This window comes from Cuculus canorus, chromosome Z (assembly GCF_017976375.1).
Source record: "Cuculus canorus isolate bCucCan1 chromosome Z, bCucCan1.pri, whole genome shotgun sequence".
Classification (NCBI taxonomy): Eukaryota; Metazoa; Chordata; class Aves; order Cuculiformes; family Cuculidae; genus Cuculus; species Cuculus canorus.
The window spans coordinates 67,254,567-67,264,588 of record NC_071441.1 but is presented as its reverse complement, the minus strand read 5'-3'; the positions used below and the strand labels follow the sequence as shown (position 1 = coordinate 67,264,588).

The 10,022-nt window shown below is 57.4% G+C and overlaps 1 protein-coding gene across 1 annotated transcript; it reads left to right on the top strand.

The window, feature by feature from the left end:
- Window positions 1–2,431: 2,431 nt before the first annotated feature.
- On the top strand, window positions 2,432–9,635 carry LOC104056563 (gamma-secretase subunit Aph-1b). Its single transcript, XM_009557823.2, has 7 exons — window positions 2,432–2,636; window positions 5,027–5,197; window positions 7,178–7,251; window positions 7,423–7,545; window positions 7,877–8,004; window positions 8,214–8,337; window positions 8,580–9,635. The coding sequence occupies exons 1-7, from the start codon at window positions 2,524–2,526 to the stop codon at window positions 8,615–8,617; spliced, it is 771 nt and encodes a 256-aa protein (XP_009556118.1). The 5' UTR covers window positions 2,432–2,523; the 3' UTR covers window positions 8,618–9,635.
- The last annotated feature ends 387 nt before the right edge of the window (window positions 9,636–10,022 follow it).

Genomic DNA, 10,022 nt, shown 5'->3' with positions numbered 1-10,022 from the left:
TCCTTCCTGTTTAGTACTCTACACATCAGAGCATTGCAGAGACATTTTGACCAGCCATGGTGAGCCATGCAGAGTTGGACACAGAGCCCCCTGATCCCTCCCCCCATTTACAGCCCAAGACATTTGAGTGAGGGCAGGAGGCTCGTGTGTATCTGAGCTGTTTGGCTTTTCAAGGCTCTGGATGATTCTGGGACAGGTCAGGCTGCTTAAAAGCCAAGTACCACACAAAGCTCGCAGTCTCCAAAACAATATTACCGGTTTGTTGAACCCAGTAGAGGACAAGGCAGCTGCAGGAAAACATGAGCAGCTACAACCACGCAGTACCGCCTCATTTCTGCACCGGTTATGTGTGCCCTGCGTGCAGTGCTCACTACTGCACTCCACACCAGAGCTGTGCTGCCTGAACTGAGCGTGGAGTGGGCAGCACAGGGGGAGCGTGTGGCCCGGGGGCTGCAAAGGGTCTGGGAGCAGTGTTTGGGATCCCCTGCAGTGAGGCAGCCCCATGGCAGAGGGCAGGCAGCTAGGGACCCTTGGGGACAGCCAGTACACCTCACCCAAGGCTTGGGACCCTGGTTTGGCCTAGGTCCTGGCTGGTAGCAGGGGAAAACCTCACTGGGTGGCACTGGATCACAGACTCATTTGGCTGGAAAAGACCTTTGAGGTCATCGAGTCCAACCATACCCGTCCACTACTAAACTATATCCCTAAGCACCTCATCTACCTGTCTTTTAAATATCTTCAGGGATGGAGACTCCACCACTTCCCTGGGCAGCCCGCTCCAATGCTTCACCACTCTCTTATGCCCCTAATATCCAGTCTAAATCTACCCTGGCTCAACTTGTCCTATTGCTTGTTACTTGGGAGAAGAGACCAACACCTACTTCACAGAACCTCCTTTCAGAAGGTTGTAGAGAGCGGTAAGGTTTCCCCTCAGCCTTCTCTTCTCCAGGTTAAGCAGTCCCAGATCCCTCAGCCACTCCTTGTAACCCCTGCGCTCCAGTCCCTTCACCAGCTTTGTCGCTCTTCTCCAGGCGCTCCAACCCCTCAATGTCTTTCTTGCAGTGGGGTGCCCAAAACTGAACCTAGCATTCAAGGTGCAGCCTCACCAGCGCAGGGCACACGAGGACAATCCCTTCCCTGCTCCTGCTGGCACACACCGTTTCTTATACAGGCCAGGATGCTGCTGGCCTTCTTGGCCACCTGGGCACACTGCTGGCTCATGTTCAACCAGCATCCCCAAGCCTTTTTCTGCAGGGCAGCTTTCCAGCCACTTTCTCCACACCTGCAGCATTACATGGGGTTGTTGCGACTGAAGTGCAGGACCCAGCACCGAGCCTTCTTGAACCCCACAGAATTGGCCTCAGCCCATCGATCCATCCTGTCCAGAGCTCTCTGTTGCTTGTCTAGGTGCAGGCTGTGTCCTCTGATGATGAGAGCAGGTTCCATCCCGTGATAGGACCAAACTACTCCCAGTGACAGGCAGAACACTCCCACCTCCTGTGATGGGTCATTCTCCCCCCCCAGTGCTGCCTGTCCACCTGTGACAGGACCTGGTGCCTCTGGTGACAGCCCTGAGCACGCCAGGACAGGACCTGCTCCCCACAGAGGCAGCCCCCCACGATGGAACCTGGTCCCCATCCCACTGACAGCCCCAAGCCCCCCATGATGGGATCCGTTCCAGCCAGTGACAGTACTGAGCCCCCATGATGGGACCTGGTCCCGCTCCCAGGTGACAACCCAGAGCCTCCATGATGGGTCCCAGTCCCCCTCACCCCTGGTGGCATCTCTGAGCCCCTGTGAAGTGTCCCTATCCTTCCCCGTTATGTTTCCCTTTTGCCCCTCACGTTCCCCTGCCCCACCCATGTGTCCCTACCCCCTCGCGATGTGTCCCTGTCCCCTACCATCTGTCCCTGTCCCCCTGTGTCCCTGTCCCCCTGTATCCCTGCCCCCACCGTGCCCCTGTTCCCCCCATGTCCCTATTCCCCCATGTGTCCCTATCCCCCCGTCTCCCTATCCCCCCCCGTTTCCCTATCCTCCTCCCCGTGTCCCTATCCCCCCCGTTTCCCTATCCCCCTCCCCGTATCCCTATCCCCCCGTGTCCCTATCCCCCCCGTTTCCCTATCCTCCCCCCCGTGTCCCTATCCCCCCCCCCGTTTCCCTATTCCCCTCCCCGTATCCCTGTCCCCCCGTGTCCCTATCCCCCCCGTGTCCCTATCCTCCTCCCCCTGTCCATATCCCCCCCCGTTTCCCTATCCCCCTCCCCGTGTCCCTATCCCCCCCCCCGTTTCCCTATTCCCCTCCCCGTATCCCTGTCCCCCCGTGTCCCTATCCCCCCCGTGTCCCTATCCCCCTCCCCGTGTCCCTGCCCCCCCCGTGTTCCCCTGTCCCCGTCCCTGCTCCCGGTGGCTGCGCGCGCAGGCGGCGCTGACGTCTCTCGCTCCCGGAAGGGCGGCGGAGAGGGAAGCGGGGATCGGGGCCGGTTCGAGCCTCCCGGTCCCGTCCCGGGCCCCGAGCGACGCCGACATGACCCTCGCCGTGTTCTTCGGCTGCACCTTCATCGCCTTCGGGCCTGCGCTCGGGCTCTTCCTCTTCACCATCGCCCGCGAGCCGCTCCGCATCATCATCCTCATCGCCGGGTGGGTAACGGGGGGGGGGACCAGTATGGGACAGATGGAGCACTGGGACCAGTGCTAGGACTGGTATGGCGTGATAGGGCACTGGGACCAGTGCTGGGACCAGTATGGGAGAGATGGGGCACTGGGACCAGTGCTGGCACCAGTATGGGTGTGATGGGGCACTGGTACCAATGCTGGGACCAGTATGGGCGTGATGGAGCACTGGAACCAATGCTGGTACTGGGACCAGTATGGGTGTGATGGGACACTGGTAGCAATGCTGGGACCAGTATGGGTGTGATGGAGCACTGGTACCAATGCTGGGACCAGTATGGGTGTGATGGAGCACTGGTACCAATGCTGGGACCAGTATGGGTGTGATGGAGCACTGGTTCCAATGCTGGGACCAGTATGGGTGTGATGGAGCACTGGTACCAATGCTGGGACCAGTATGGGCGTGATGTGGCACTGGTACCGATGCTGGGACCAGTATGGGCATGATGGAGCACTGGTATCGTTGTTGATGGTGGGACCAGTATGGGCGTGATGAGGCACTGGTACGAATGCTGGGACCAGTATGGGCATGACGGGGCACTCGTACCAGTGCTGGTGGTGGGACCAGCATGGGTGTGATGAGGCACTGGTACCCATGCTGGGACCAGTATGGGCGTGATGGGGCACTGGTACCAGTGCCAGTGCTGGTGCCAGCATGGGTGTGATAGGGCACTGGTACCAGTTCCAGTGCTGGTGCCAGTATGGGTGTGATAGGGCACTGGTACCAGTTCCAGTACTGGTGCAAGTCTGGGTGAGATGGGGCACTGGTACCAGTGTTGGTGCTGGTACCAGTATGAGCACGATGGAGAACTGTTGTTAGTGTGGGTGTGATGAGGCACTGGTACCAGTATTTGTACCAGCATGGTTATGATGAGTCACTGGTACTGGTGCTGGTACCAGTTTCAGCAGTGGTGCCAGTATGGGAGAGATGGGGCACTGGGACCAGTGCTGGCACCAGTATGGGTGTGATGGGGCACTGGTACCAGTCTCAGTACTTGGTAACAATATGGGCCCGAAGGGTACCAGTTTCAGTATTGGTACCAGTACGGATGTGACAGGGGTGTGACTGCACTGCCAGAGGCACAAAGACAAGAACAGTCCTGGTGCTGTTGTGGGTACAAGAGTGGACCAGTATCAGTACTCGGACCAGTATCAGTACTCATACTGGTGCTGTTGCCTGCATGACTGGGATACCATTGTTTTTCTTACTGGTGCCGCCTTGGGCACCTTAAGGACACCAGTGCTTGTACTGGTGCTCACGGTTGTAGCAGGAGCACCAGTACTGGTGCTTGTATCCTTGTGAGTGTGACAGGAGCACCAGTGTTCATACTTGTACCATTGAGGGCATGGCAGGAGCACCGGTACTTTTAGTGGTACCATTGTGGGAGTGACAGGGGCACCAGTACTGGTACTCATGCCAGTTCTTTGCACAATGGGGCACCAGTACTGGTATTGCCAGTACTGTCACCATAGTCACCAGATGGTGCAGATGTGGTGAGGAGGACATTGGTTTCGGTACTGCCGTGGAGCCAGTAGGGCACTGGTACCAGTACCAGTGTGGGATCAGTAAGATATGGTACTGGAACTGGTACCGGTGTGGATATCAGCCTCACGCTGGTACTGGTGTGGGAACAACGGGGTCACTGGTGCCAGATATGGTTACTAGTGGAGGAGTGCAGGCACAGCAGTGGTACCAGTATGGGCTCCAGCTGCTCAGCACTGGCACCAGTACCCATGTGGCCCCTGTAGTGGTACTGGTGCATCTATGCAGCAGGGCCACTGTTACCAGTATCACTGTGGGATCAGTAGAATGTGGTGCTGGAACTGGAACCAGCGTGGATGTCTGTCTGGCACTGGTACTCATGTGGGCACAATGGAGTCACTGGTGCCAGTTCTGGTTACCAGCACAGGAGTGCAGGCGAAGCAGGTACCAGCATGGGCTGCAGATGCTCAGCACTGGTATCAGTATCCCTGCGGTGCCAGTAGTGGTACTGGCGCATACGTGTAGCAGGGCCACTGGTACCAGTACCACTGTGGGATCAGTAGAGTATGATACTGGAACTGGACCCAGCATGGATACCCATCTGGCACTGGTACTGGCGTGGGCACAATGAGGTCACTGGTGTCAGTTCTGATTACCAGTGCAGGAGTGCAGGCAAAGCAGATACCAGTATGTGCTGCAGCTGCTCAGCACTGGTACCAGAATGGCGCTGGTACTGATGAGAGAGTGGGTAAAACCAGGGTGCAGCCGCCAGTGCCGGTACCAACACAGAGGGGTGTTGGCGTCTTGCCAACAGGCATGGACATGGCACCGGCACAGCACCGGTGCCAGCAAACACACTCTCTCTCTCTCGCAGGGCATTCTTCTGGCTGGTTTCACTGCTGCTATCCTCCCTCATCTGGTTTATCGCGGTTAAAGCCAGTGACCCCCGCGATGAAGCACTGCAGAGGGGGCTCCTGATATTTGGGGTGATCTTCTCTGTGCTGCTGCAGGAGGTCTTCCGCTTCCTCTACTACAAGCTCCTAAGGTAAGGGCATCTCCCACCCTGGCCTGGCGCTGCTGGATGGCCCCTGTCCTTGGCATTGGTGAGGCCGCACCTCAAAACCTGTATTCAATTTTCAGCCCCTCACTACAACAAAGTCATTGAGGGGCTGGAGTGTCCAGAGAAGGGCAGTGAAGCTGGGGAAGGTCTGGAGCACAGGGGTCACGAGGAGCAGCTGAGGAAACTGAGGCTGTTTAGTCTGGAGAAAAGGAGGGGAGGACCTTATCGCTCTCTACAACTTCCTGAAAGGAGCTTGTGTGAAGTGGGTGTTGGTCTCTTCTAAGTAACAAGTGATAGGATGAGAAGAAATGGCATCAAGTTGTGCAAGGGGAGCTTTAGATTAGATATTGGATAATCCTTTTCACCGAAAGAGTGGTGAAGCACTGGAGCAGGCTGCCCAGGGAAGTGGTAGTCTCCATCGCTGGAGGTGTTCAAAAAATGTGTAGCTGTGACACTTTGGGGCATGATTTAGTAGGCACCGTGGTGGGCTGATGGTTGGACTTCATGATCTTAGAGGTCTTCTCCAACCTCAGTGATTCTGTGATTCTATGGCCCTCCCAATCATGGCAGATGCCAGAGTCTGGCTGGGAGCTCCTGAGCTGTGGTGATGCCAATTGTGGCACCAAGCTGCCCCTGTCCTCTCTAGAAGCTTGCAGAAGGTACCCATGTTGGTGTGTTGACCACTAGTGGGCCTCAGGTGGTGGAGCAGGGCAGCCGTAAGTTTGGAGGAGCCAGGGCTGAGGTGACTGGTGGTATCTCCCTGATTTCAGGAGAGATAGGCTGTGGGTTTGGGCTGGCGCAGGATGTGTCACATCCTCTGTGCCCTGGTGACAAGCACCAGCAGTGCTCCCACAGCTGAAGGGGATGCCAGGCACTGGGAAACACCTGCTTTGCTGTGTGTGGGATGGAGAAGGGGCAGGGATCTCCTCTTGACTCCTGGCAATTCTCAATCCTTTCTTAGGGGTGGTTTTGTGTGAGCAGGGACAGCCTGAATGTGGTTTTGGAGCTCTGTGGGGTGGCGCATCCCGTGCTCCAGCCTGGGGCAAAGTCTCGGCCTTCCTGGCGCCGCCAGCCTGGAGGACCGGAGATTGTGCTGCCTGCTGGGAGAACGCACGCTGCAGTCTGTACTGTGCTCAGACAGACAGACAGACAGGCGCTGCGTTGCATATGGGCTGGACAGGCAGACAAGAGTTGGCATCATTCATATCTCCAGCTTTCCCAGCTGGCTGGGTGTTGGTGAGGGGCTGGAGGAACTCCATGGATGGCCAGGTGTGTGTTCTCTCACCTCTCCCTGCGGCAGGTCACTGCCAGAGGCAGGCAGGCAGAGGGTGGCAGAGCTCCACAGAGCAGCCTCCAGCAGAAACCACTGCTTTCCTTTCACCCTGGAGATCTCCAGCTGCAGGCCCTGCTGTCCTCACCGGTTTGAGGAGCCATTTGCTGTCCTTCTCACCCACGACACCTTAGCTGATCAAAATTATGAAGCCCACCTCTCCTAATTTCTCCCCGTAAATAATTTTTCTAGCTCTTTGAGCTCCTCTCTGCACCCTCCCCATTTTTGCCCATCATCTTCTAGGAGTATGAATGTGGAGATCAAGTATGCCCTCGTGGCACAGACCTCCCACATTGGCACTGGGCTGTTTTCCGTGTGGAGGTGCTGCTCGCATAGCACTTGATGTCCAGTTTGCCCCAGCCCTGCTCCATCAGACTGGCTGGCACTCGTCCCCCTGTGGAAAATTATGCAGCTTTGCACATACCTGGTTTCACGTGTGGTTTGTCTATTGGATCAAGGTGATCATGCAGATATTTTCCACAGCAGGTGTTGTGGTTTGGTGATGGGGAGGTTACCAAGAGGGTGGGATGGTGCAGAGTGAGACCCCAGCTCTTGTCTGCTCCGTCCTGGTGCTGCACGATGCCCTGGGAGTTGGCCAGACTGTGCCAGGCTCCAGCATCCTGTCTTCCCTACAGGAAAGCCATTGAGGGGCTGGTGGCCCTCAGTGAGGATGGTTGCTCCCCCATTTCCATCCAGCAAATGGCATATGGTGAGTGCTGCGCAGAATGGGATGCCCTGACTACAGGGTCAAGGTTGATTCTGACCAGGGCTGGGAAAGGTGCAGGGCGGGAAAGGGAGTTTTTTTACCCCAAAGCTGTCTGGGAGGTGCCTGGGATGTCCCTTGGTGCCTCAGGACTTGACAGTGTCCCTGTCCTGGCAGTGGCTGGCGTGGGCTTCGGGCTTATGAGTGGCGCTTTCTCCATGATCAATCTCCTGGCAGACGCCTTAGGGCCTGGCACCGTGGGCATCCATGGGGACTCGCAGCTCTACTTCCTGACCTCAGGTGGGTGACTGGCACCCTTTGCTCATGTCTGTGCCCACCACAGAGGTGGCGAACCAGGGAGGATGGAGTCTCCCCTCTGTGCCTCACCCTTTACCTATCTGAGCCTCATACGGACCTATGTCACATCTCTCTGTGCCAAACCCTTCTTTCTGTCCCCCATGACCTTGCTGCTCTGCTCCCTGACACTCTTGGGGTCTACCCCGGCACCTCATAGTCCAGCCCAACACTGCCCATACACCCCTTTCCCAGCTCCTTTGCAACTCTCCCCAAGCCTGCAGGACAGGACGGGGTGGGTGGTTCCCTGGTGACACCCCTCTGCCACTCCCTGCAGCTTTTATGACCATGGTGCTAATTTTCCTTCACACCTTCTGGGGGATCCTCTTCTTCCACGGCTGTGAGCACCGGCGCTGGTGGGAGATAGCTGCAGTTGTTGTCATGCACCTTGCTGTTTCGGGGTCGGTGAGTAGCTGGGAGCACAGCTCTGTGCTGGGACCTGTGTTTGGGGACACTGTCGGAGTGTGCTGGTCCCAATGCTGGAGGGGTATGGACCCTTCACCAAAAGAATTGGTGTCCCCCATCCTGCTCCACTTGTCAAGGTGGTGACACTGCCACCTGTCCCTGTCCTCTCCTGCCCACTTACCTCTCTTCTCTCCTGCCTTTTTCCCCAGACGTTTTGCAACCCCCTGTACGTGGGCAGCCTGGTGCCCTCCTACTTGCTGATGGCCATTGCTGCTGTCTGGGCTTACCTGCTCTCCGGGGGATCTGCCCAGAACGTGCGGCGCTTTCTGCTCTGTAAGTCCTGCTCCATAAAGGGGATGAGGGACCCTACAGGTCCCTCTGTACCAGGACCTATGCTGGGGTGTGAGGAGAGTGTCCCAGGGGCTCGAGCAAGGGCATCATCTCCTTGGCTACCAGACTGAAGGAGATGCTAGGGTTTGGGACTGTGGTTGGCTTGTTGCCTCTGCTGAGGGAAGTGGATGGGGTAAGGAGTCTGGTAAAAACTGACCCCCCCCCTCCTTTCTTGGTTCATACAGGCCTACACAGTGGAGCCAGCCCGCAGCCAGGATCCTGAGGCCCTGTGGGATGTTCCTGTCTGCAGCCACCCCTGCCCTCACCTCCATCCTGGCAGCAAGAACAGCCATCACCTTCTCTGCAATACTTTTTCTCCTGGACTGAGGGACCCTGGCCAGTCCCCGCGGGGCAGGTGCTGGGGTCCAGCTGTGGCAGCCAGCCAACTGGTGTGGCTGGCTCGCTCCAGTGCCCTTTTGGGAGCCCTCAGACAGCTTAGTTTTGGGGGACCCGGCTTTGCTGGCCCTACTGTGAGTGGAGCCCCAGTTAGCCTGCCTTGGAAGGATGCTACCTTGGACTGCTGGAAGCCTGAGCCCAAAGAAACCCATTTCTTCTACCCCCCACCACAGAAGACGTACTGTCCCCTGTGCCAGAGAGGGAACCCCACGTCGCCTCCTCACTGCAGGATGGAGGAAGTGGCTTTGCAAAGTACTACGGCACTTTGGGTCACAGCTGACCGCTGTGGTGCTACTTCCCCCACCTCTTTGCCCATCTTCACTGCCCTGGGAGCCACGGCCCCGGCACTGGACTGCAGTTGCTGCAGTGATCCAGCATCCTGGTGCAGTGAGGATGGTGCTGGGGGACCTAGGGGGACTGACAGCACTTGGGATGGGAGGACAGGGAAAAGACCAAAGCACCCAGCAGATGTGGAGGGTGGTGGAGGGCTCAGGGAGAGATGCAACCCTGCAGGTGGTGCCGGCACAGCTTGGGGAGAGGGTTCAAGGGGCCATTCTAGGGGATATTGCTCTCTCCTGCACTTGTAGGGTCATTTCCAGGCAGGCACTGGCCCTGATGCTGTGCCACAGGGCTGGGAAGGAGAAACTGCTATCAGGCTCAGGGCTGAGAGGGCAGTTTTATCCACAGTGGGCTTTTGTACCAATAAAAGGAAGTACCACAGACAAGCAGGTGTTGCCGTCGTGGGGAGAGCACAAACACCCTACAGCAGTGGTGGCTTACGCTGGTGTGACACGGGTGGGTCTGGCAGTTGCAGACCCCAGTTGCCCAGAGGTCTTGCTTTTGCACTGTCCATTCTAAAGGGCTGGGTTCTAGTCTTGCTGATTTGGGGTGGAGGCTGCTGAGAGCTAGAGACCTGCAGGTTCATCCCCTCTCCTGGACATGGCCCTTTTCTCTTGGTTTTGGCATGGTTGTAGAGCTCCCTGGGGCTTGGCTTTAGGTGCACTGGAGCTGCCAGGAAAGGTGGGAGGCAGTCATAGATGTAGGACTGCTCCAGCTGTGGTAGAGCTGGAGGGAACCTGGGTGGGGGCTGGCCAGTGAGGGAGCAGTGGCCCTGCCACTATCACCCCTGCCTTCCTCTAGCCCTACCAAGCCATGGCTATGTTTTTCCAATGCTTTGCACAAATACTAGGAGGAAGAAGTCCCAGAGCGATGGAGGGCAGGGTGAGCCTGTG

What these genes read in the sequence shown, in the direction of transcription:
- LOC104056563 (XM_009557823.2), top strand. Translation starts at nt 2,524, where the DNA reads ATGACCCTCGCCGTGTTCTTCGGCTGCACCTTCATCGCCTTCGGGCCT. An exon ending in ATCATCATCCTCATCGCCGG is followed by an intron (nt 2,637 to 5,026) that starts GTGGGTAACGGG and finishes TCTCTCTCGCAG; the next exon opens with GGCATTCTTCTGGCTGGTTT. An exon ending in CATCCAGCAAATGGCATATG is followed by an intron (nt 7,252 to 7,422) that starts GTGAGTGCTGCG and finishes CTGTCCTGGCAG; the next exon opens with TGGCTGGCGTGGGCTTCGGG.